The following is a 27,589-nucleotide window of genomic DNA, read 5'->3' on the forward strand; positions in this document are numbered from 1 at the left end:
CCAGATCTTCTACATCAAAACTGAAATCCTTCCTTTACTTTGCAGAACAGCCTCTTCTATATTCAGTGCTGACTTATTCCTCTTTGGTGTGCTGGGCTGTGCACAGAGGTTTGTATCTTCAGTCTGCCACCTACCCTGAGGGCTTGCTGTTCACAGGCAGATAGGTTGATTTTCTCTCTTTCCCCCTGCCGCTACTGTTTTTCCTTATGTATTTGCATTTTCTGCTGTGCATTTGCTGCCAGCCTCGCAGCACAGTGAGTGAATCTGGCATCAGCAGAGTACAGGAGGCAACTGTATTAAATTCAACTTTGCTTAACGGTGCAAGTCCCACTGGGTTTTGAGCAGTGTTGGGTAGGTGAGGAAGAAAGATTTGTTTTTAATGAGAAATTACTTGGCACCAGCATCATAACAGGTGCAGTAAGAGAATCCAGAAGTGAAAGAGTTAATTCATATTCAGTTCACAGAGAGAGCTGGGAAAGAGCATTGCTGAATGTGCATTCCGGTTTCATTTTTTTGTTCTTATTTACAGTGACAAATAATATATTTCCCTTTAGCTTTGAGTGCTTCATAAACCTGGAGCTGATGATGAATATGCAGTTTATCCTCCAAAGGCACTGGAATCAGTGCAAGAAGGCAGAGCTTGGTGTGGTTCACAGCACACTGTGACCTCCACTGTGATTATTAATCAGTCAGGCTTTCAGGGGCACATCCACCATCTGAGATATAGCACTTGCTTATTCCTCTCTCTTTTTCCCTGATAAATGTCATATCTGAACCTCTGGGAAACACACTGTAGATGTGTGACTTCTGTCAAAGGATGCTGAGTTCTGTTTGCAGTAAATTCAGGTTTAAAAGGGTTTGGTACACTCCTCAGTGGGTTCTTAATTTGAGTCACAGTGTTTTGTTACACACAGCCTGGTGTAGAAACTTACCAGGGCTTAACAAGATCGCATCAATCTCCTGGAGAGCAAGATGGGCAGTTTTGCGGGAAGTGGTCTGGTTACAAGTCTGGAAATCATGAGTGGAGTTGTGGGGTGTGTGAGGGGTTGCCTTATCAGCGTGCAGTGTTCTGTTAGAAAGCAATTTGCTCAGAGGAAAAGAATTGCTTTGAAGGAATGGAAAGAGATTTGGGACTTTGAATGGGCTACCTGTTAATTCTGTGTTAGAGCAGTCTGCCTTCTACAGGGTTGTGGTTGCCCAAGATAGTGTTGTACACAAGCAGAGCAAAAGAGGTGCTTTTAAATTCCTTTGGGCTTCTTAGGAACAGAATATGAAACAAATGTGCAACCATACTGAAGCAGTGCAGGGTTTTTCTGCTCAGAAAGGCACCCTAGTTCCAGGCATTGCAAAATAGCAATAATTTTGTTCAAGTGATCAAATTTACAGCTTTACTCGTATAAGTGTTTTGGAATAGGCATCATTGTCCTATTATCCTCTTGTCCTATCAGCAGAAACATGACCATTGTGCAGAGTTGTTTCTTAGCCAGCTCCCTGGGCTCTTCTACAGACAATGAAAAGTGAGAGAAGGTTTCATTATTACACCTCTTGCCACTCTCTGCACAACTGTAATCCTTAAGCACTAGAGCCTACGTTCCTGAACTTGTCTTTTTGGCAGGTGGAGGGATATTTTGTCTTTGGAGGAGGTTACTGAGAAATAAGTCATGTGTTACCTTGTGCTTGAGCCACTATGGTGGCTTGCTGTCACAGTGAAAACATCACTGAGCAACATGAAGGTAGCTGTGTGCAATTTCCCTTGGTGCAGTAAATCAAATCTTTTTATTACCCAAAGATAGGAGAGAGACCGGTGAATCTGCCTTGCTCAAGTCCATGTTTCTAAACCACTCATGTCTTCCTAACAGGATTTCTCTGTGGGATGGTTGGTATGTGTGCTGGAGGTATGTTCAAGTCTGTTACCTCCTCATGACTTGTGGGGAGAATCCAAAAAGAGTTCCGATCCTAAAAGCCAAAAACTCCACTGCATGGTCAGAGGGGACCACATTGACCATGACTGGCCCCAGACACACTAATGGAACTGTTCTGTTCATCAAAACCTGAAGCACAGCTGCATGGATTCGTACTTGTTGCCAGCTTAGGAGTCTGCTGCAGTTATGAACACTGCTTGTACCTTGAGAGAAGCATTATGAGTGGAGGTGTTGAATTCTCTTGGTACTGACCAGGGTGGAGGGATCCTAGAGGACCAGGGAGGGGGGGTTATGCTAACGCTTTAGATGGTGTACCTCATTTAGAGCTAAGCAGAATTTAAGACTCAAGGGTTGTCAGCCAGACTCTTATAAAAACTTCCTGAATTCTCCTTAAAATAAGACAAAAATGTTTTTTAAAGAAGTCTTAAGATAAATACTTACTTTTGTGTGTTTTTGTTTTCAGGATGAATAAGAGATACTTACAGAAAGCAACAAAAGGAAAACTGCTAATAATAATATTTGTTGTAACTTTGTGGGGGAAATTAGCATCTGGGGCAAATCATCATAAAGGTAAGAAATTCCCTTCTGTTCTGTTATACTGTTGTGTCTGTGGCTTCTGTCAACAAATTCAGAAGTGTCCAGTCTATTTGTGACTCCTGTTATTGGTCCACTAATCAGTACCAAAGAAAGAGAATTTTCAGTGGATAGACTTCTATTAATTTCTTGAGAATTTAAGCATTTCATCCTCATTTTCAGCATTCTCTAATTTTAGTATCTTGTTGATAATTTTGTAATGATGGTACAGTTGAAAAAATTGTAAAAGCTGTGAAAGTAAAAAAAACAAAATCAAATAATAAAATCTTGTCTCATAAATACAGACATATCAGATAGCACATATGTGTGCCACAAATGAATTCCTGGAAATAACCTCAGATAGAAACAGTTTTTAGTAACATGTATGCTGCTACTGTGTGCAGTTATCTGTCAAGGCTAACTTTGTGGGTAATGTCTGCTGATTGTGATTGTTTCATCACCATAAAAAGACCATTGCTTTGCGGTCTTGTCTGTTTTCTATGTTTCATTGCTAACACTGGACCGGGAACTCAAGTAACTTGTGACAATGTGAGATTTGCTTGTTCTTGGTCATTCCAGCCCTTAAAATCTATACACAGAAGCAGAAGGTGTGATAGTATATTGAAGCTTGCAAAAAGCTCTCCGTAAATCCCTAATGCAAGGAAAAGCCTGTCTGGATTCACATACTAATATCTTCTTATAAGCTAATATAACTTGAAATGCAATCTGCAGTATAATACGATTTTTGAAGTCCATGTTCTCATAAACAGTCTGTTGGCTGTTTATCCACTTATTCAAGATCAGAATAAACTCTAACTAAACTTGAGTAAAGGTGGGACATGAAAATCACTGGGAGCTTAGGAGTTAAATAGGATACCAATAATACCAGTCAGTTCATCTCCCTATGTTCATGTTCATTTTATCATGTCCCTTCTGAAGACAAGATTTTATTATCGGTTATTTTATATATATCCAGATGCTAGATATTTTTCTGCTCTGTGAAGATATCTTTTTTCAAAATTCCTCACTGATTAAGGACTTCAAGATGCAGAGGCACTTTCTGCAAAGTCTTTTTTGAGTTGTAATTTTGCTGCAGACAAAACAGACTCTGACGTGGTCCTGCAGGCCACCAAAGACATGGGCATCATGCCAGACAGGAACCGTGCTGATACCCTTTGCTCAACCTTTGTGTCCCCTCTGAAACAGAATATGGATTTGTGTGGTGGCTTGCCATTTCAGGCATCTGATGAAAAAGAGCCAAGACATCCTAGCCTGGATTCAGAATTCTTTTGCCTTTGATTATCTTTCTTTAAAAATCAAAAAAGCTTATCTCCAGATCATTTTGATTCCATCCACAAAAGCTGGTCAGGCTGTGTTTGCCTCAATCCATTTCAAACTTTGCCAAAGTATGCTTGCTACTCTTTTTGAAAAACTGATGAAAAGTGTTTCATGGAAATAAATTATAATCCTAAGGACTATTCGGGGAATTAGTGCCTCATAACTGAGAATCAAATTATCCCCTACCAATTCTAGCTTTCTAGATATATTCATGCAAGGGAAACCCCAGCAGAGCTATACCATTAATTATCTGGACAGTAGCTAGTGTTTGAGCCCGAGCCTTAAAGCAGAAATATCTTGAGAAATATTGAATTTGATGTTTTTAGATTAAAAACATATGCACATGAGCCCCCCCCTCCCCGCCCCTCCACAAAAATCAGGTTATTAGCTTTAGGGACTTCTTTACATTCTTGCAAGTTAACAAAAAGCTTTGGTTGTTTAAGTTTTAACTTTTCACGCCTTTAGCAAACTATATGAAGTCTTGCAGGGAACAATAATAAGACGCATGACTTGAGTGTTTAATTTGGAAAAGCAGCTATTGTGCATTCTTTTGGAAGGAAAAAATATTCAGAAGGATTTTGGCTTGTGGATTTAGTAGATCTGCAACTCAGCTGCACTCACTGTATATGGGGGATTATTTTAAAAAGCACAAATCAGAGTTACACAGCTCAACTACCATTGATTTTCAAAGAAACTGGGAGTTTAACTTCCCGTTGCGTCAAAGAAAATCTTCCTCCTAGTCTAATAGCAGAAATGGAGCTAAGCTACATTCAAGGAGAATTTGACACTGTTCAGCCTTGCATGGAGTTTCCTTGCATGGAGAAATACGCAAGTTTCTTAAGCGATAATTATCCCTAGCATCATTAATCTTAATCTATAGAAGTCCTTATTAACATACTGACATGACAAACTCTAATGACTTTGAAGGAGCCCTTACAATTTCAAAGATCGATAATCTACATTTTAAAAAATCTTTACTATCCTATTGACTTAGTCATATTATGTATCAGTTGCACCAACTGTTAAACCCTTCTCTTTTTCTGAAGGCTATTGTAAAAGAAAAGAAAAAGAACAAGAAAGAAAGATCATCAATGTGTGAAAAATTGTTTAATGAGCATTCTGCTCTCCAGAAAGACTTCAGCAGGGATATAAACAGCTGACTGACAGGCCGTCTCTAGGCTTGTTGCACTTATTTCAGGGATAAGGCACAAATGAGGAATCCCAAGTCAGCTGCAAGAAACACAGAGGTTGAGGCAGGGCATGGGGAACCAGGCTGTGAGGTCCAGATGAGCAACCACCAGGATTACAAACTGAGATTTCAGATTTCAGTTTTTTCAGAGTCAGGTGTGTGGGTGCCAAGTCCATCTTTCTTTCTCTTGAGAAGACTGGTTTGAAGACACGTCTGCTGGCTTTATCTTGGGTGATTGTTAAAGTTTCATCAGTATGGACAGAAATTCTAAGAAGAAAAAGAGATAAGCATGGTGTTTAAAACAAACTGCAAAGATCACTATTTTGCTGCACACAGGATTATGAGTTGTCCTGCATAGTTCTCAGGTGTGCACGTACTTATAGTCCATTTATCCTGTCTTCTGAAAAGAAATTGCAACTCTGTGTTTTCTTTTTCATTTCACTGGGAACCCTGATACTATGGCAATGTGTGCCTTAGCCCAGCACATGCACCTGTGAACTGCCCGCAGTGCCAGATCCATTTGTGCTGCAGTAGCTATGTGTGAGGAGACAGGTAAAGAGTGGCATATCAGTCTCCAAAAGGATGTTGTCAAGGTTATGAGTCTAAAAACTGATATACTTTGAGGGTGGCTGAAAGAAATCCATAAGGGTATTTTATTGTAAGACTGATCCTGATCCTCCTACTCATTGCTAGCCCTTGGAAAACAAATAAACCTGTGCAAACATATAGTGTTCACTAACAGATATGGCAGGCAGGCATCAGTCCAGCATCACCGCCTGTTTGCTATTTCTGTCATCAGGCACATGAACTGATTTAGTGACCATTGTTTCACAGCCCGTATTCAAGGTTTCAAGTGTTGGACTGGTCCTTTTTGAGAAAGAAATATACTGATAGCCCCTTACCAGCACCCATTGGCAGACAAGAGGCTACTGTGGGATGTGGTTTCTATCCAAAACCCAAAAACTCTTTCAAAATTAGGATTTCTTTAAGCTTTTTGTGATTACTAATTTTTTTTACATTGATAAAGCAATAAGGTAATCTACATAAATTAAGAGTGCTTTTGAATCTAAGCATAATTTAATATTCCTCAAAATACCAACCAATAAACTTTATAATACATTTTGAATCCCTGGACAAAATAAAAAGCTACTTAAAAAATATCATTATTCATGAATGTTTACTTGACAGAAGGAACTTGTTATGGAACCAGAAAAGAATGCAGGTAAATAAAGTAATTGAGTAATTTTGGACTTACTAGATGAAAAGGCACGATAATCTATTTTAATTTAAAAAAATTCAGTCAGAAGCTGAACTTGTTCATCTGATGCCTGTCATACAGTTAAGCTAAACCTTTCACTGTTTGTGATGCAAAATTGCTGCTCTTACTTGTCTGTCTGTGAATTTGCATTAAATTAGAAGTCCGAGGGAATGTCTTGCTGTTCACAAGGAGAAAATGAGTCTCGGCTTCCCCTTGCAGAGGAGCAGCTGTTCAGAGGCCCAGCTGAATGAAGGAGCCACTGAGCCTCTAAAGCTGCAAGTCAGGTCACCCTGCCTGGCTGAGTCTGCCTTTCTCAGCTGCCTTCCTGGGGCAGAAACACTGCTGGCACCAGTGTTGTGATGTAGGACATAGCTTGTGTCACACGTGTCCCTGGAGTTTGGGAATGGGTAGGACTATGAAAAGCAAGAAAGCCAGTGGCTTGCTCTCAGGTGGTACTGATATGTTTACGTCCATGGCTGGACTTTCATTAGATGTCATCCTCTTCCCTTGTTCGCCAGGTCTCTTTCCGTATGTTTTGTGATAACAGTGTAAATAAAATGCGCAGGACAGTCCTGGAAAGCCCAAGGAACTGTCTGAATAGTTTAATTCTTTGTACAACTGAGTTAGAAATGCAGCTTGCAATCGCTGTCCCTGGGCATTGTATTTTCTTTGGGTAACTCATTATTTCTGTTTGCTGTGTAAGAGCTTTTAAGTCTTAAACCTAGATTTGTTATGTTTTCTATCAGGAAAATGAACGACAAGGTGGCAAGCCCTGAACAGGGCTCCATATAGGCTACCACATGTTCCACATGTGTGTATCTTTGAGAATGTAAACATTTTTTAGGGAAAGAAATCTCACAACAAAGAACAAATATATCCAAATGTGATACTGTAGCCAGCATGGGCAGTAGCACACCTGGTTCCAGAGAGCGAGTGGAAGGACTCGTAGCCCTTGCAGAGAGACGAGGTCGTGCACATTTGTTCTTTTGGCTTCTAGCATTCAGCAGGGCTCTCTTAGCAAGCACAGTAATGCTAACGCTGCACTGAATCAGCAAGTGACAGGCTTCTGGCTCTGCCTGACCCCTGGGCTGTAGAATTGATTTGTTCTGAGGAGAGATAATATAGCACTTTGTTAAAAGCTATGGTAATGGCCTGTGTGCATTGCCTCAGCGCCCTCATGCCTGTTTCATGCACATGTGGGGAAATTCACTCGTGACTTAGGACAGCTGTTTAGATGGCTTAATAGGTGATTTATGTTGTATTTGTGATTCTTTTGTATCACTAGGGCAGTGCAAGGGACTTGAGGCATGCTGCTGAATCTTGTGCAATGCTTTCCAAGCTCTTAGTGTTGTGAACTGTGCCTTAAAGATACCATTGATCCTTTGAATAATATCCATCTAGTTGTCTGTGTGTAACTCTATTGCTATGCGTGTGACTCCATGTTCAAGTGTCAGTATATAAAGTCCAGTACTGGCTTGCACTCCATGGACTACCAGGACAAAACTTTATTATCAGAAGTACTGTATATTATGGACGTGAGTAAAAGTACCTTGAAGTTTACTAAAGATGATGCCTAAGTGGAGATGCTTCTGAGCACTGAGGATTAGTTCAGCTTATTTTTCTTCTTGATTGGCTCTTTGTTGTATGTTTGAATCTGAAGCCACAAAGCAGAAGACATTGTTTTTCTTGTGCTGACTGCTTGCTATAGACCAAATGAAACTGTCTTGAGTAGGCTGGGAGAAAGTCTCCAGAGCACATGAGGAGACAGACTAGCTTGCAGGAAGCCTACAGCAGGAGCAAAGACTGGGGGATAGCTGAGAAGACTGATGAAGAGACAAACAGCTAGACTTTTGAGGTAAGGGCAAGAAAGGGACTTAAGGAGGCCAGATGTGACTATGTTTGAAGGGTTCTGGTCTGTGGACAGACTTGGAAAGAGGAATCCATCCCAAACAGGGCACATTTGTTTATAAGCTCTTCTATTTCTGTTCTGCTTTACTCAGCACCACTGAGTTTTCTCTGTTTTGAAATATGTTTGTGTGTAGTTTATAATAATGACTTTGAATTGTTAGTCCTGCTGAAGTTTTAGGGTACTCCACAGACTTGTGACTGATTTTTGTCTCACTGCATTTTGTATGAAAAATCCTATCAAAAGTTCTTGAACTCCAGTTATGTCAACTGCAACGTTGCAGAATATACATAACCGGTTCTACTGCTGGGAATCACACTGGAAGTTGCAATCATTCAGAAGGGCTGGTGAAGGACTGTAGCAGCCCTTTGCTCTGGTGTCTTATCAGTGCATTAAGACTGTGCAGGTTACTAACAGCAATGTTCAGAAGCTTAGGTAAATACCTACAACAGGTTGTAGATAAATAATGCTGTCTAGTTTACTTTATTCAGGAAAATTACGGGTTGCCTATCATTATGGTGTTTGAGATCTACATTCCTAGTATTTAGTCTCAGTGTCTAGATAAAAATAGCCCTAACCAGTACATGTGACACCTCTGAAGTATTCAAACCTTTGTCTTTCCATAGAAGTGCCTTCATCATGAACTTACAATGTTATAGTGTGAATGTACCTTTGTCTTTTCTGTTGAGAATTTTACATTGTATAAAAGACAGCATTCATAATGCAGAAATAGAGGGTGTTTGTATTAAATATTAAAAGCTATAAGTACTCTTAGTGCAGAGAACAGAAACCAGATAAAGGACATCCCTCCTTCCAGCTAAGTAACTGCTAGATAGTCACTTGCTCCCACTTGTTCTCCTTCCTTCCTGAAGGAGCCCTATAGGAGGTGAGGGCATTCTTTGGGGATATGAGATACGTGGTTTGAACTTCCTTGACCTGAAGAGAGCACTGAACACAGATCTCCCAGTTCTATGATATGGGATCTGATATAAGGATAAGCAGCATCAGTACCATTTTTTCCTCAGTTTGCACTTTTTTGATGTGCCTATGCCATAACAATTGGTGAGGGATCTGACCCTGTGGGTGTGTTCAACATGCACCTTCTGGTTGTGTGGGCGTGTTAAAGGATATAAGAGTTCTGCATATCCCAGGTTCTTTACTAGAATTAGGTAGGAGAAAAATTCCTGATATTTAGATGAGGAAAGTTGCAAGCACCCAGAGAGATGTGTGCAGATGCCTTAGGTGCTATCAAGTGAGGCTGGAAAATGTCAGTGGGGTCTGTCAAAATATTAGATGGATGCATCTACTCATCTATTGTCGATCTGTCAGTCCTGCTTCATCAAATTCTTTTGTCATATTTGCTAAATGTCTCATACATGAATAATCTTATCTCTTGTGGAAGTTTGTCCCAGAGCTAGATTCTCTTAAATGAGAATGCTTTGTGTGCAGCTTTCACTAACTTAATTCTGAGTGTAATTAATGTTTAAATATAGAAACAAAGGAAGATGATAGTTATTTTAGCAGACATGGGGAAGAAAGATGTTCTTATCTAGCTTGGGCATTAATTGAAATTTTCAGTTATATCAGGATCAGAACTTGATCCCAGAATTGCCATTTGCTTGGAGATAAAATAAAACAGTCAGTCAAACACTTTCATATCAGTATCTGTCACTGCAATCTAAAATGTTAATACAATATCTGTTGGAATTCAGTAGATAACATTCATTGGCCTTCTGCCAGGGTATTAAGGGAAATAATTTTCTCTGCCAATGTGCCAGTAGTTCTGATGGTTCACTGGGACATGGGTGCAGAAATCATGGCAATGGCAGAGTTATGCCTATTTCTTCTCTGTGCTGCCAGCTCCATCACAGCAAACGGCTGCCTTCATTTATCCCCCCATTTCCACCACCACGTGGGTGATGAAACTTGGCTGCCCTTGAGGCAGCTGTGGGGAGAGATGTTGGAGACTCACAATGAGACTTCATGCATTTTCCTTTATATTGATCGCTTAAAAATATTTCTGTCTATATTTGTCAAGTATTACAGTTTCTTGATGTTTTTCTAAGACAAGTAAAAGAGAAATGCATAGCAAATCTTTAGTTTGGGCCTGGTCTTGTAATCCTAATTGAAAATCTTTATTACCTTTTCATGAGTGAGTACCCAGGATCTTTTCCTAAAGTAATTTGGATTTTGTGTTCCGATGGAAAGGAGATGATTGCACAAAAGATTATATTAATGTAAAAGTTACTTAATTGAATTTACAGTTAGAAATGCCAAAATTTGTAACATTTTCAGCCTTTTCATTTATCAGTAATGTTATCTTCCCTTGGATAGCTGGCCCACCAATCAGCTAATTCCTGTTTTGGAAGATTAAGCTTTCTTTTACTCTTTTGTTAGGAAAATATTGTAAGATGTTAGGACTGAAAAAACGCTGCTAATATGCTTACTCTGCTGTTGCTTTTTTGCTACCATGAGTAAATGTTGACATTTCCCTAGTACTGGAATCAGACCTACTTTTCCACTTCTATATTCTTAATTTCAAATTAGTCCTGTTGATTTGTTATGTATACTGAGTAATGCATTCTGACAGATGCCTATATCCTTCTACCTAGGAAAACAGAGTGCTTACATTTGCATGCCACTAAACTCATAAAAATAGTAGAAAAGGAGTTGTTAGCTGCCTGAGATAGTCATCTTTATTCAATTAGCTTTGGTTTAGTGGTACCACTCTCTTGGATCTGCCGATCAGCATTTTCCTTGTTGCTTCATTAACTTGTTAAGTGCTCAATTAGTGTAGCATGTAGTAGCATATTTTTGTTAGCATTTCCAGATTAAAAATATTATTTTCTAGGTTTACAGTTATGTTCTGAATTTTTCATTTGCCTAAATGTATATCATGTTATAGATAATGCCTTAAATAAACTTTTCCTTAGAGTAGAAAAGGAAAGCAATGGATGTTAGATGGAGCTGTGATCAGGGAGGAAGAGAAGGACTGTTTAGTGACCTGGAGAATCCTGTCACACACCATGAAGCAGGATGCTATGCCACAGTGAGCCGATGGGATTGCTGTCACTGCCTGTGCTCTTTCCCCAGACCCGGCTCTCTTTCTGCAAATATTTTTACTCATTGGCTACACTGTACTTAAAGAAGATCCTTTCCCCACAGACAGGCAGTATAGGAGTAGTAAATGGAAAAATGATTACAAATTTTTGATGGTAAATATCAGAGTGAATTTACACAAATAAAACCTTTTGAGGAAATGCCATTCTCTGTATGTTTATAGAATTACTTAATGCTAATAACAAGAGTCTACTGAGTTACTACAAAAGTATGAATCCTTATGTGCAGGAAGGCTCTGAATGTGCCTTCTGGTTGAAGTTTCCAGTCTTGGAATTGGCCATGCATTGCAGAAGAGCTGTCTGGGTCTTCTGACAGCTTTGGAGCTCAGATGATAGGATTACCGTGGGGTATATTGGAAGGTTGTGACTAGTACAAAGTTTATGTCCAAGACCCTAAAAAGCTTTCTTTGGTGGAGAAACCAAGCAGTTTTTTCTCCAGTTGTAAAACCTTTTTTTCCCTGTCTTTTTTCTCAGAGAAACACTCAAAATTTTACTGATGTCTGGGACTATCAAAAAAGAATTTAAATGAAAAGAAAATCTGAATAGTTTGCAGTTTCCCTTACATTATGTTTTCTTCAAATTCTATATTTTAAGATCACATCATTTTTACAGGCCAAATATAATGGGTCAATATCAAATTATAATTAGAGTTTGATCCTTACCAGTATCCAGATGTGTAAAATTACTGTAATGGCAGGAGTAGGGCCAATTCTACCTTCAAAGTCTAGATCTGGTTTCAGGTATGGGGCCATATATCCCAGTGCTGTTCTTAGGGTTTTCTGCTCTGCCCCCTCAGACTTTCTAATGTACATTCCATAAATTCAATATAGATTCCATACATGCATGACTGCCCCATAGATTTGCTGGTAACTACTGCACGCCCTCATTATCTGACTCAGGGTTTCACATATTCAGGTTGGGAGGTTTGTACCCAGAAAATCACATCCCATGTGGAGATTATTTCTGTAGCATTCAGGGGATATGTTAATCTAACTTTCATCTGCATTAATTTTCTGCTGATGATGTCTAAAGACTATGCCCTTCTCTCTTGACACTCTTCACTGAATTTACTATATAGCATTGTTAAGTGATTGCTTGTACAATGTCATATTTTAGAACAGCTGTTCTTTAGTCATACAAGTGCCAAGGAAACGTTCAGTAACAGTCAGCTATTCTGGGGAACAGCAGGAGAAAAATCCTTTATGTGTTTTGGGCTGCAATTTAGAAAGTTTCTTTCTGAACAAATTTTTTTATTTCTGTTCTTTGGTGGGCTGAGGGGCATTTACCTTTTTAAGACTCTCTGGGACAGTCTTCCACGGTACTATCTATTTAGAGTTATGAAATTATAGAATCATTCATATCAGAAAATACCTTTAAGGGCATTGAGTCCAACTGTAAAGGACTCAATGTAAATATATAGAAGGGTCTCATCTTTTCAGAAGTTAAGGGAATTGATCTGAGCCTATGCTGCACAAACCAACAGCTCCAGAGGAGCAAAGCCTGTGTCTGTAGGATGCATATGTATATGCATACGCACACAGAGATATGAGACACTTGGATGAAAAAGAAAAATGCAAGGTCATCACTGATGAAATAGCTTACGTGGACCATTTTAGTGTTTTAAAAATTATTATCATTTATTTATGGGAGCTTCACAAAATACTAGGTGCTTTTTGAACCTAACTGAAAACCCAGGGAATTTTCCACAATATCCAGTTTTAGGCGTCTCTTTTAGGTGCTCTGAAACACCCTTCAGAGTTCATTCCTTTCACAAAGTGGGAACTCAAGCTGTCAGTGTAGGTATGAATACTTCCCTGAATTAATATACCAAAGAGTTTTCAACTTATTAGAAACCTTCTGGAACTTTTGGAAAGTTACTTAGCAGGAGGACTTAGTTTGGATATTGTTCATCTGCCTAATAATTCTCTTCTGTATCAGGGTCATAATGTCCAAATAAAATTGTAAAGGTCTTATTTTATTTCAAATAGAGTCTCATGTTGCAGTTCAGAAGCCAGTGAAATTTGATTTGTGACAGATTCATTTATATCTGCATATCATTCTGCGAATGTCATTCTGTTGGGTTAAAAAAGGTTTGGTTGTAAAGACTGGATTTGGTATTTGCTCCATTTCTCCTTGTTGAGCTAAAATACACAGAAAGACAGGAAGAATTCTTGAAATTTGCAGAGGGATAATACTGAAATTTTGACCTTCCCATTAAAGTGTGAAAGTACCATTTAACTGCGACCAAGAAAAACCCACTTCTCCACATAGATGGGAGCAAAGCCGTGGCATACTTCCTGGAAAACGGAGGCTGGCTGGGGGGTTTAGGTGACAGAAAGTAGGAAAATCATAAAGGAGCAGTCTGCTACGTGCAGCGCTCTTTTACCAGGCTGAGCAAGAATTCTGTCTGTAGTGATGAGGAGGCTGAGGCAGGAGCTGCCAAGTCTGTCTTGTTCTTTTTTTCCCCATAGATTTGTATAACTCTTGTAGTGAAATTGTTCTCAAGTAAATGCTGTAGACTTGGAATTCTTTTTTGCAAAATACTTCTGGCTTCAATATCAAGTGTCCTTGAATGACTGAAGTATAAAGCTGAATGTGTGGGTTATTCTGGGTGAATGCAGAGCTGCGGAAAGGATATGCCTGAGAAAAGTGTTCTGTTAAGACCAACACAAATCTTGGGTGCATCGTGCTGTTGTATTTTTAGGTTCAAGTTATTAGAATTGCTTCAGCTGAGTCTGTGCTCCGGGACCTTGTCCAAGAGGACAGCTAAAGCTTGTAGGAGACTGGCTGAGTTTCTGGGAAGGTCAGAATTGTTCTGGATCCAGAATTTGAACCCAAGACTACGCACTTGTCTGATGAGAGGGGAGCAAGGATGAAGCAGTTGCACCTGTAATTCAATCTCAGTGAAACGAATGAATCATAGAAAAGACTGAAATAATCATTATATTTCTTCAGTGAGCTGGAAGACTAAGGAAAACCAAAGTTAAGTTTTAAAAACGTGACAGGAGAAAGTATAGTACCTATGAACATCAAAATGAAAAGATTTAAGTATAATACTTATTTAAAACTTTGCTCAGTTTTGCTATGTTATGTAAATTTACTACTGATAGAAAAAAAAAAAAAAAAAAGATTACTGGTGCTAAACTTTCATCTAAGATGCATTGGCATGTGTCAGATTAACTGTGGAAATTTTGTGAAATGGAACCCAGAAGGTGTGCTAACTGCTAGACACCGCAGAGTGGAAAGTAAATATATTTCCAGTGAGTGAATATTGAGAAAATAAGCATCTGGAAGAAATGGGAATTTTGGATTCTTAATTGCATCATTCACCCCAGAACATCTGCCAGAGATATTAAGAGCAAATATAACTGTATCTGAGAGAAGATAGAAGTTTAAATAAGGAAGGAGGAAGAGTAATATTGTGCCATCTTGTTACCCTGCTGCATGCTGTGCATATGAAGGCTGTGTAAATCTCTCTTCTCCTTTGAGTTTTGGTTCAAAGACACCTTAGGAAAATAAAAATACTGTTTCCATGCCTATGTTTACTTTTCAGAACATGGGAAAATCCAGAAAATGTCATTTATGATAAGTAAATAATCCATATTTTTGCATATTTTGTTCTTCATCGTAACAATACATAGTATACTAGAAAGCTGGGTTCCAGAAACCAAAGGGCATCCTGCAGAGGTTATGCCCTGGAAATATATGAGAAAATAATTATCCTTTCATTCTACTTGTGCCACTCTTGTTCATAATATTGTTAAAATGAGCACAAAGGCTTCTTTAGTCTTTGCTGTCACACCAACCCTGGAAACTGCTTTTTTGGGGACTGCAGAAATGAAGTGCAGTCAGGCCCCCTGCTAATGTTAGAGAAAAAGATGGGATGGGATGTAAACAGCTAATATGTAGGGAATTAGGAGGATGCCATTATGACTGTATAAAGACAGTGCTCACCAGTCTTATCATCTCATGCCTTTCTTGACTTTTCAGGTTTTGCCCTGCATCATTAGATATGCTTTCTGCCAAGCGATATAAGGACAGCACATATTTCCCACCCTCTCTCTGTCAAAACATTACAGTCATTACATTTTGCTGGGTTTAGTCTGAAAAACAGCTCGTGTAGATGAAAATGTCAGAAGAAAAGAGCTTAGCTACCAGAGGAGGGGTTAGGTATATTGTACTTCACAAATCTGTGATTTGTTAGAGGAAAAAAAATACTTTTTAAGCTGATGTAATTTTAAATTTTTAAAAAAAAACCCAAACAAACAGAAGGACCACTGCATATTATTGCCTGTAAAAATGCCATATTCTAGAACAACTGTTCTTTAGTTATAGAAGTACTCAAAAAATTGTTCAGAATCACACAGCTGTTTTTGGAAATAGCAAAACACAAAAATCTTTAAATATTTTGGACTAAGACCTCCACTAACAGATTATAAACTTTTTGTGTTCATGTTATAGGCATTTAAAAATTGAGTTTTTTTTCTGAAAGTCAGAGCAAAACTAAATTTGAGCAGTCTAAATGGCACATGGAAATCATACTTTTATTTTTTGCAGTTCATGTGGTTTATTTCATCACAGGCAATATTTTACCCTCATTCATTTTTCATCTATTTGAAGTAAACATTGCTAGTCTGTTGGGCACTATTGACTGAAAGTACTGAAAGTACTTCTAAAAATAATGGATTTGTTAAAGCAAATACCTTTCTCAAGTCTAGTTCTTGCTTTTATTTTTCAAATATAACTTAGTCTAATGAGCATTTTTAACCTGTATATACAATAAGCCCTGTGAAGAACTCACATTTAAAACTATCACATCAAACAGTGGTGTAAGAAAAATAATGTAAAAAGCCCCACTTATCAAACTGATCTTAGCTGCCAGAAAAGCTCTTCTAAAAATCTGTTCTGTTGCCCAAAAAGATCTGTAGGAGTGATTATAAACTAATTTGTTCTTCTGCTGGGTGCTAGGAATGCAACAGTCTACACTTAAGAAACATTATGACCCACACTAGAAATATGAGAAAATGCCAAATTATGGCTTATCCTAATAGAGCCATTGTAGGAGAGAAGTGTTAAACTCTAAAGCATCACTCAGTTTTTCATAACAATACTTACTAGGAGGTAACAATTTCCATAGCTTTTAATGAAGTTTTTATGTTTGGAATTTATTTTTTATCTTATTTATTTTACGCAAAAATCTCCTAGGTTCATGCATAGCAAATGAATAATTACAGAAGACATAGATGAGACACATGAGATTTCTTTCTTACAGTCAATCTGCAGAAAAATGTGAAAATGTTATTTTACAGATAAACAGTGGGATTTATAAGCTTCAGACTATTTCTGTGTCGCTTTATTAAAGTGCATTGTCTACAATGAGGAAATAAATCAGTGACATATTTTAAACCCGGGAAGTCTGTCTGAGTCCTCTAAGTTTCACATTTTTTTTTCTTTGAAGGAGAAAGTTAACTGTTTAAAGAGAGCTTTGAAAATCAGTCTAGATATGCTGCTACCAAAACTAGTAACATTTTAAAAGCACCCGAAATAATAGCTAGGGGAGTGTGTCCCTCAAATATCTTTTTGCTTCTTCCTCTGACTTTAGTGTTATATTTGGACCTGAAAGTCGCTCCTCTGCTGAGTCCTGGCAAATATCTGAGACCTTAGAGGTCAACTTTACAGTGGAGGATAAATCACTGGATGTATTTTAACCTGGTTTAGCTATACACATATATTATCAGTCCCAGAGCAGACATGGTCGTAGAGCACTGACCTTCTGTTAGGCCTACTTCAGTATTGTGGTAATGTCAGATTCTCATGAGGACAATCTCCCAAAAGAAATGACTAACCAGGGACCAAGTCATGTCTCTGCTGATATAGCTCTTTCCCTTAGGGAGGGATCTACTCTTGCACACTTAAAATTCAGTTATTACCTCCTGGGGGTGCTTCTTTCTCTATCTCTGCATTCATTATGGAGGGATGTCCAGCTTAGATTACATGCCAAAGCTCTGGACATCCAATGTACCATGACATGTCTTTGTTGTTGTAGAGAACAGTGGAAACCCCACTTTCTTTGCTGTTATAATAATATAATAAATGATGGCATAAAGATTCAGAAAGTGAATAATATGAAGATGTATTGCTGTGTTAAAGTTTTGGATCCATCTACTTAGAGACAATTTCTTATTATATCCTTGACTGTGTATGTATGTATCTATGTATGCATATATATAATGCTTGAAAAAAATAACCAGGGACAAAATTCCAGCAAGTGTCTCCAGTTTGCAGGTTCAGACACTGCTGTACATTGCTTTGAGGGCTCAGAACCACACATGTGCTGCTGAAATTTGGTTTCTGTTCATTCAGCTGACAACATGTTCATGCAATTCGTGTGTTGCTAGACTCTAGAAATGACTGTGCAGGAAAGGAAATGTGGATGAACATTCCACTCCCTTGAAGAGGTAAGACAGAAGATCAGAAATAATCTTATCAAAATCAGAAATAATTCTTATCAGAAACAACATCCATATTATGCAGCATGTTTTCTTAAGTAAAAATCTAAGTGAAGAGCAGTCACAAATCACAAATACCAGAGTAGTTGTGTGTGAACTAAAAGGAAATTCACAGTGTCCATGTTTTTGGGTTTTTTTGTGGGTCTTGTTCCTTAGAAACCTAAAGGTGCGCAGTCATAATATAACTCCTAGGCAATGCAGCATTTTCACATTAGATGTTAAAGCAGGCTGTACCACTGAAGTCAGGAAAGGCTGGCTCACTTTGCTGCATCTTCAACTTCTGATTTCCTCATCTTTTTATTTTGTTTTACAATGCTCTGCTAACTACAGCTGCACCTGGAGGATATGCGCTAGGATTATTCTCAAGATTTCCCTGGCTTGTGAGCCCTGTGAAGATAAAACTCCCGCTAGATTTGTGTATGCGATCAGACAAGGTATCTCATGAATGGCGTTTTGTCAAATCCTACAGCCTCTCCCCTCCCTGTTCAGTTTTTAAGGTGGTGAATCGAAGGGGAAGGCAATTCTTGTTTTGTGACAGTCTTCCACACGCTCAAGAAGATTACGCTTGGCTCCCTTCACAAAATATCAGTGCTGCAGACCTGGACAGTTATCTAATGCTCATCTATTTTTTCTGGTGTGCATTTTAGAACTACAGCAGTAAAAATATCTTTCGTGAGTCAGTATAGATACTCCTAAGGAACTGTGGGTAGTTGGCTATTTCCCCCTAACAATTTCATCTAGCCTTGAAAAGAGGCACAGCCCTACAGATATTTATAAATGGCCCTCTCGTCTGTTGTCATTTCTGACACACTGTTAGGCACTGGAAGACAAATAAACCTCACTGCTATATGTCGTACATGGCATTCAGCTTTGCTTTGGCGACTAAGAAAGAGTATTTGCAAACTAGCCCACAGATAACACCTGCTTTTCAATCTATTAATCTTTTAGTTATTTAACTAAAATACACTCTTCAGAGTGATCTGAGGGTTTAAGTTTTGAGGTGCTAATGTTGACCTCTGTGAGGAGAATCTTGTATTAAAGTAGTAAAAAATCAAAGAATATGCAGCCATAAAAGCATGTACAGCCAGTATATGGATGCTATAATTTCATGTGCAGGTGGTCGTTTGCCTATTTATTAAGTGCTTCCTGGCGAGTTCCTATTAGCAACATTTAAATTAAAATTTGACCATCATTATTTATTTTTAAAATTTTTTTATTGCCCTCTGAGGGTCTACCCCTCTCCTTTTTGCCCCCTCACCCTTTCATAGTGGTGTGAAAGATGGGAGAACTGGGGATGCCTCTTCAGACTCTCCCTTTGGCACAAGCAGTCTCTGGCACTGACACAACACCTTGGGAGGTGCCTCATTGCCAGCAGCTGCAGGAACATCGCTCCGGCTCTTGTGGGGGAAGGATGGAACTGGGTGTTGGGCAACACAGGGGAGGAGGAACTGTGGCAGCTGGACCTGATGAGAGGAGGGAAGCTTGCCTTGAAAACAGACCCTTCACCACCCCTCTAAGCAGCAGCACCAGGACTGTAGCTTTTCTCCTGCTCCATGGGAGGATGCATGGTTCTTGGCTGGTTTGTGAGACCCATGTTCAATGCTGGAGGCTTGACCACTCTGGGGTAATGTAAAATTAGTTTAGTAACAATGTACTTAACATCCTGCTCCAGGTGTGCATTTTATGGTCCTGGGAAGCTCATGCCCAAGAGCTGCCCAGCAAGCTCTGCTCTGTTCTGTACTTTTGTCTCAGCAGTGGTTTAGATGCACAAGGTGCTTGGCTTATTTCATGGATAGGCAGTAGTGAAAAGGGATCCTCAGCTGGCCTAGCATGGCCTCTTGCATCCCTAGGTGCAATGTAGGAGCTTTTGTAGAGACACAGGGTAAAATGCTAAGCATGAAGCCGTGTCCTCATTCTCTGAAAAAGTCCCTGAATAATTATGATCCCCTCTCACACACCACCCCCCCCACCCCTCACAACCCCCATCTTAGTTTTTAATAGGTTTCTCTTGAAGGTGTGAATTACTTCAGATGCTTTCATTACCTGACAGTTTCTACAAAGCATGCTTCTGGAGTTCTGGGAACTGTGGTATTTTTGCGGCTTCTGACTTTGGATAGCAATGAGAGTGGTATGTATGTTTCCTATCAACAGCTTCTATTAAGCAGAGTTCCTTCAGAAACAAGTGCCGGGGACTCTGCTAGGAGCATCTTAAAAGATACCTTTTCAGCAAGAAGAGATATCTGCAAGTATTATCTACTGGGAATCCTTGAGCAAAAATATTCTTGATTGCACAGCTCTGAATGGCTCTCCTGGCAGTTTCTCTTTTACTTTGCTTGTAGAAATGTGCTTTCTTTTCCTCTGTCTTGAAGAATAGTCAGCCTCTTCCCAGGCCATCCAGTTTCAATTCATAGACTCTGTCTAGATACTTATTGATTCATCATGCCCATGGCTTAGAGACTTGCTATTTATATGGAATCAATAATGTAGAGGGAAGGTTGTAGCAGGGGAGATCACTCTAAAAGAGGAGATTTCACAGGACTAGACATGTGCCTTGTTAGCAGTTTTTTTCTAAAGGCCTGAGTTAAGTTCCTCCCCTGATTCTGCACTTCAAAGAGCTTGCCTGGGGCTCTACAGAAGCAAGCTGAAACTTAAAATTGAGATCTTTCTCTCAGATGGTGAACTGTGTGCTGGGACATCCTACAGAGTTTCTCTTAAAACATGTGGGGGAGTCTGAAGCACTGTGGGGAAGTCCTAGAAGGCAGGGGTGGAAAAGGAAAAAGAAAAAAACAGTTACATAGTTTTCAGCAAGATGAGCGTGCATATATGTGCCTGCAGTTTGTGGGAGGACTATTTCAAGGTATATTTGATTATTTGGTTAAATTGACAGATTAAGTAAAAATGCATTAGAGTGCTGCAAAATGGAATGTGATGTATTGTAAAAATACATTACATAATTAAAGAAACTTTAAATTAGCATAGAGATACTATTCTATCCAGTCATGAAAATAGATAAGGCAAAGCAAAACAAAGCCTAAACAAACCCCAAAAGAAAAAAATTGACACACCAACTGACACTCTATCTGTAAAAAACAACTAGCCAAACATGCAAGCAAGCAAACATAGAGAAAAGTGTTTAAAAAGTGGAATTTCAAAAATTAAATGCTTTTTATGTTTAAGTTGTGTTAAATTTCATCACATATAGAATGTGTACATACACATGAATATAAAAAAGTATTTTCCAAATCGTACGGTATATTTTTATTTAAATATCCTTTCTAGATGTGCACAGGAGTTCATAGTTGCCTATCTATACAGAAGAGAGATACAGAGTGACTCAGTATTCTGAGTATTATGTTTAGAAAAAGTCTGCACAATGGGAATCTTGAAGTTGACAGAATTTTCAGAAGTTGACCCTGACCTCACTGAGTGGTTTCTATCAGGTCATCACTAAAATCCCAAAGTGCTTCTGTTATATTCTAGGTTTCATCAGCTTAATAGTTCTTCAATACAGATATTAAACTAGCGATGTTCATAGTCATCCTCAGAAAAGAATCTTTGTGGAGGTTACTTTGAAAGCAAGCTTTCTCTTTACTCTTCTTTTTGTTGGTGGCATTTATTAAATATTTTCCAAATAAATTTGGGGGGACTGTTATTTTTCTAACCTTGAAGAATCTCATGGGGTGAATAAGGGGCGCTAAGCATAATTTTTTAAAAAGAAAAGTTGAATGAAAGATAAATACCCTGATGATGGAATTCACGGTGGTATTCATGTGCTTAAGTATGAATCGACCTTTTTATTACTGAGATATATTATAAAAAAAAAAATGTTTCTGATTCTTAATAATTAAGTAAATACCCTAATTATGGAAGGAAGATCACACATAAGAAGCTAGATGAGTGTTGAGAAGGAAACAGAGCACAGGGATCCTTTTTGGGTAAACCATGGGTGTCCTTCCCTAGGCATCAGCTGCTGTCTCCACAGAGGCACCTAAAGTCCACTGCAGTGCTTGAGCTGTTTTCTAATAAGCATGAGAAGCCTGAAAGCAGGCTGTTCAAAAGGACTATTGAATTTGCCTCTCCACCTTGTTACAGTAATCCTATTTTGTGGAGACTCCCATACACAGCACTTCTCTTAAGATGTTACTTCAGGTGAGGGTTGTGTGCCGGAGGGTCATTCACATACATGGGGGTAGAAAAAGCTTTCTTTTCTCTTTTTTTCTGATGCATCCCTGAGAACATGTTGATTTGTCATCTAGTACAATGTGCTCTGAGACCGTTTGGGTTGGCTGGAAAGAAAATAAAATTAATAATGAGCATCATCTAAGGAAACAGGGGAAACATATTCCCCATAAACTATGTAAACCACAGGCTTCTGAAGCCCTGAGACTGAGGAAAAAATGTGGGTTTTTTTGTATTCTGTCAGATGTTGAAGGCTGCTCTGAGACATGTGCTACTGCTTCTTGCTGAGTCGAGATATTTGGCAGAAGGCCCACAGAGAGAGTAGGAGAGAATAAAAAGTCTTTGTGCCAAATGTTCTTTTGAGTGCCTGAGAGCTGGATTGGTCTTTTTTCTCTGTGAAATCATATAATTAGTAATCTCAAACCTCAGCCTGTTAATTTACAAAATGTCTGCACACTTTAATATATCGTTTGCTTAACATGTTTGATAACAACCTCAGAGATGCTGGGGCTTTTGACTTCTTGTAGTATTTATAAACTACGCCTCGCTCTGGGTGTTTCTCTGCCAGCTCTACACAGGCTCATCTTGCGGATGGTGTCAGCCCGCAGACGCTAGAGAAGAAATGTGGGAAACATCTTGCCTGCAAAAAGCAAAGCGGCTCCATTTCTGGCCCGTAGGGAAACATGCAGCCACCTCCCCTGCCTGCTCCACTGCTCAGCAAAAGAGGTGGCTATGGTAGAGCAGGTCCACCTTGGGCACTTGAGGTGGTAGGCAGGGAGAGACCCAGTGGGCTGGCTGCAGCTGGGGAGCTGAGCTTGTCGTGAAGACTGGGCAAAGGTGCAAGAGCCTCCTCTTCTCCTCCTCTTCCAACAGGCGATCATGTACAAAGCTGCAAGATCCCGAATAATCGCTGCTTGTGATCTTGTTTCTGAACCCTCTGTGGTTTCATGAACCTAGCAATCATCTGATTTCAAAATTGAAACTGGGACCTAGGGAGGGCGACACCCGAGGCTGAGAGGGGGTCATATGAGGAAGAGGAAATCATCCTTCAGACTAATTGGAAATTAGTGGTGTTCTGAGTTCCTGTGCCTTTTGCTACAAGTTTGGCATGAAGGCATCATTTGTAGCCATTGCTGTAAAGGGGCTCTGACTTTCGTGAGAGAGGAGATAAGCTTATTTGAGTAAGACTGGCTCACTCCTGCCAAAGGACTGATTGAATAAAATTAGCTTCAGTAAGGCCAGGAGGATAAAGTCAGATGGCTGCAAGCTCTCCAGGTCCAAGAGATCCTACATGAAGTGCTCCATCTGCGGTTTTATGTTTGTAAAGATTGTGTGACCAGCTGGGACTGTGCCAGCTCGCTGTGTTATGCCAGTAAGTCTTTTTTCTCTCTTAGTGGAGATAACTCAATCCTTCAGTCCATTTCAGTGCATAGGTAATGCCATGGAAATATCTGAGCCTTGATCTCACTGAGCCATTAGTGAACTCTTCTCAGGGGAGTGCTTACATTGTAGTTTTCCTTGATTTTTTTCCAAAAGGGAAAAAGTCTTCCCACACAGATGGCTATAACTGGTGGCTGGCAGACAAGCTGATGGATGAGATTTTTTGCCTTGGCACTGTGCAGAAAAGTATGCTTGGCAATGTGACTGTGTCAAACCATTCATTAGCTCGGTTTTTAAAGGGTACCAGAGAGGGTACCAGAGATGCTGTCTGTATAGTGTTGTCATATGAACTCTGCTTACCAGCCATCACCCAAGTGGACTAACTGGGTTAATTGCATGGTAGAGGCAGCCTGATGAGAGAATCTGGGCTAACATCTGCAGAATAAACACTTATCAAGAATTACTCTTGTTATTTAAAAATGGTTCTCTCAGGAGAGGAAACACCACATGGAATCCAAGAAGCCTGGGAGGGGCTGTGATTAGCAGGATCTTTTGTGTATGTGTTGCCTACAGGTGGCACTGCAAAAATAATCTGTCCAAGCAATCAGCTCCAGTTTTTAACAATTCACCAGAGAACCTGTCCCAAGACGCAAGAGACATCAGAGTAAAAGAGAAATTAAAATCAGTGGTGTAGTCTCAAGCTAAACTGATTCTCCACTGATGTAAGTAGAGCATACTCTGTTCTCTGTCTATATGGACTTTTTCAGTGCCCAAGGTGACCAAGTGACTTTTAATAGATATAGCTGAGGTGCAAGGCATGGAAATGTGAAGGCAGTAAATAAGACCTCAAAGTCCTGTCAATAAGGTGTGTTTGTAGGGGTTTAGGAAATATTCACGTGGGAAGGAGTCGTCCACATCGTAGCATTACCCAAATCAAGCAAAGAGAAAGATCTGCATGTCCTCTGGCATGAGATGGACTGCTCTCGTTGAGCAGGACAACTCTTTTGCTTGACTCACTGCAGTGTTTTGGGATGTTCCCCTCGACAGCTATTGATCTGCTGATCTCTCCAGTAACCTGCCTAATATGAGAAAATTATCTTGACAGTCTGTGTGTATTTCTCAGAAGCAAAGGCTGAGGGTTGAATGTGATTTTGCCAAGTGCTGCCTCTGTCTTCCTTGCTTACTTTTTCTTTCCAAAAAGTTTTTAATGCTTGCATCTGTCAGAGGCTGGTGAATACAGTAGTTGAGTAGATATGAGGCTGCTGCAGCTCCTTATGTCCAGGTTCTGCCAATGACGAGGTTGAGCATGTATGCTCTGTTGACATACAGATGAACACACAGACACTCAGACTCACACATACACAGTACACACATAGCCAGCCACACAGATCCACGCAGACAGAACAAAATGCTTTTCCTGCCACACAAGTTAATGCACGTGGCAACCACACAATGGATGGCCCCATTCTCTTCCTGTTCCCTGGCTGGTCAGGATTGAATTCTGCCAGTGGAGGGAGGTACATATATATACAAACACACAAAATAGACCACTCCAGTAGCTGATCTTAGACACTCAGCCTGACTTGTGGTTGGCCCGAGGTGCCTCTGTATGGCCAGTTGCTTTCACTTGGATTCATGAGCCTATGAGGTTTGTGATCCCATGCCACTTGCAGGTAATCAGATCTCTTAATCTATCATCAAGCAGCCTGGCTTAAATTTCCCTAGCATACACACATACCTGCTCAGAGAAGAGTCTTCACGCACAAAAAAGATAGAAATGGGATTTAACGAGAAATGGGATTTAATGAGAATGTAGGTAGCTTGCAGTGTTTGAGCAGAAGGCTCAGCTAGCCAAGTGTACTGATCAGTTGCTGTTTATGCTTCACTGGCCCCTTGTATCCTGTCCCATTTATTGAATCGTGCCTGTTCCTCGCCAGTCCAATCCAACTCTTTCCTATTCCCTGCCCCTGGTCCTTCCACTAAGCATCCCATGGTGAGTCGCACAGGTTTCCACAAAATGTCTGGTGGCAAATTTTATGTAATCTTGAAACTCTGTCTACCCTTCATCTGATAACAGGTCCTAGACCCCTGTATGCAGTAACTCCCTTTAGTTTGCAAGGCTTTCTGGGGAGGCAATTTCTTGTGTTCACTCATCTTGGTGGGTTTCCTACAAGGCACCCTGGTACCTTGTAGTACCCTGTGGAAGGCACTGAGAGCACCGGGTCAGAGTGCTCCCTTGCTCATTAGCATCCTGGGGCTTCTTCTCTGGACTCTCAGGGTCTTCGTGTTTAGCCAAGGGCCATGCTAAGGTGAGGGTTAGTTGGTACATCCTCAGTTCTTAGTGTTTGGAAAAAGAATCATCAAGAAACAGAGAGCAGCTTTTCACTACAGAAATTTCTCTCTTTAAGTAAAACTTGTATTTATTTTTAGTTGTACACTACTTTTGAACTATGTGAATGTTTTAAATGTGCATGGCATCAGTGGAATAGATAGCTAAATAAATTCTTAAGTAGCCATGTGAAATGTAATGATAGTGTAGAATAAGACAGCACAAAATTATCATTTTTTCCTGCTGGTTCTATAGCGCAACCCTGTGTGTCATCTGGAAAATAAAGCAGCATGAGTGCCTTTCCTGAGATGCACCACAACTGTGGCATGGCTCATTGTTACCACTGAGGACACAGGAATTACTGCTGTGTCTGTAATTGATTTTTCAGTTCACTGGCCAAACAGGAAAAAAAAAAAAGGAAAAAACCAAGTAGTTTTTTCCCAAATAAAAGAAAAAAAGAAAATATTTGGCTTTGTTTTGAGAATTTTTACAATTTTTAAAGTCCCTTAAGTTTGTCATGGCCATAAAACATGTTGTTAAAAAGTAAAATAAAAAAAAAATGTGAAAATAATTTTTTTTTGCCCCCTCTGTGGAAGCCTACTTTTAGCTTCAATGTCTAACAAAATTTGACTAGATTTCAAAAACAGTTACACTGCTTGGATACTGTACTTTTAGTAAGCTAACTGTTCAGTGAAAAAACACATGACAATTCTAATGATGGTTTAAAACATGATTTTAAAATCTAAATTAACGATACTTTTCAGTCACATCTATATTATATGTCATCATTTGCTCAATCATTCTAATGGGTGCTAAATATGCAATCACCACAATAAATATCTCCATTACAAATCCAGATGTCGCTTTTATTGGCAATAAAAATTTTTAACTCCATCATAGAAATTCTGATCCAAAACCACTGATCAGACCAAACCCATTGATTTTAAAGGGTTTAGAATCTGATCTTTAAAGATAGTATTCAGTAAGATTCCTGTTAACGTGTATCTACCAGTGCTTCTTTGGGAGTCAGTGGCGCATGCCAAAGGTAACGCGGTTATTACTGGTATGGGAGACACCTCTGCTTTTCCTGATTTCTCTGCTGCCGGTTTTCCCTCTGACCCACGGAGCTAGAATGAAGGTGTGCTTTCGTTTAGAGTTCACACAAGCAAACTGAAGCTTTTGTTCCCAAAAAGTTGTCTGCTTTTTTTTCCCAATTTCACTTAATGACAGAAAAAATCAGATATTTTACCTCTAACAAAAAGCTTCACATTGCTCATATCACACAACTGTAACACTATCACCACCAATGTTGTCAGAGTATGAATAAACCAAATTCAGGTTTTTCCTTATCAGCTGTTAGGTGGATATAACAGAAAACAATGAAAAATATTGAAATTAATTGCATGAAGGAATTGGACAGTGTATTTCTTTTCGTAAGTCTTTGTCTGATGTTTAAACAGAGAAAGCTTAGTTGGAAATCTTGACTTTGCTGTAGTTGCGTAAGATTTTGATTGCTTAGATGTGGCAGCAACTAACACTCATTAAACTATTGAAAAAAATGCACCAATATTGTCTGTGAGCATGGGGTTTTGTGTGTGAGAGATTTTGCAAGTTTATTTGTATCCTTCCTATCTACAGTGGCACACTGAGACTGATATGACATATTGAAATTGCTGAAGTGTAGCAGAAAGATAACCTACATTTGTTTTCCATGTCAATCAGTATGAACAAAGCAAATAGACTATGTAAACAAGAAAACCCGCTTTTTTCCTGGTCACTTAAGAGCAGGACAGTGATTTAGAGCCTAATCTGTAAATTGTACATTATAACCACCAATTTTATTTATTTTTCTGGTATCGATAACACCCTCCCCCCTCCCCCCCCTCC

General features: G+C 39.4%; 1 protein-coding gene across 2 annotated transcripts in view; it reads left to right on the forward strand.

Moving 5' to 3' along the window:
* The window catches only part of FAM19A2 (family with sequence similarity 19 (chemokine (C-C motif)-like), member A2), a 186,656-nt gene that overhangs the window by 128,607 nt on the left and 30,460 nt on the right, over positions 1 to 27,589 (forward strand). For both annotated transcript variants that reach the window (XM_014964002.1, XM_014964001.1), the window contains exon 2: positions 2,386 to 2,492. In XM_014964002.1, coding sequence (XP_014819488.1) covers positions 2,387 to 2,492 — 106 coding nt within the window. In that variant the 5' untranslated portion in view covers position 2,386. The remainder of the gene's footprint in view (positions 1 to 2,385; positions 2,493 to 27,589) is intronic.

Source organism: Calidris pugnax, unplaced genomic scaffold (assembly GCF_001431845.1).
Source record: "Calidris pugnax isolate Ruff unplaced genomic scaffold, ASM143184v1 scaffold44, whole genome shotgun sequence".
Classification (NCBI taxonomy): domain Eukaryota; kingdom Metazoa; phylum Chordata; class Aves; order Charadriiformes; family Scolopacidae; genus Calidris; species Calidris pugnax.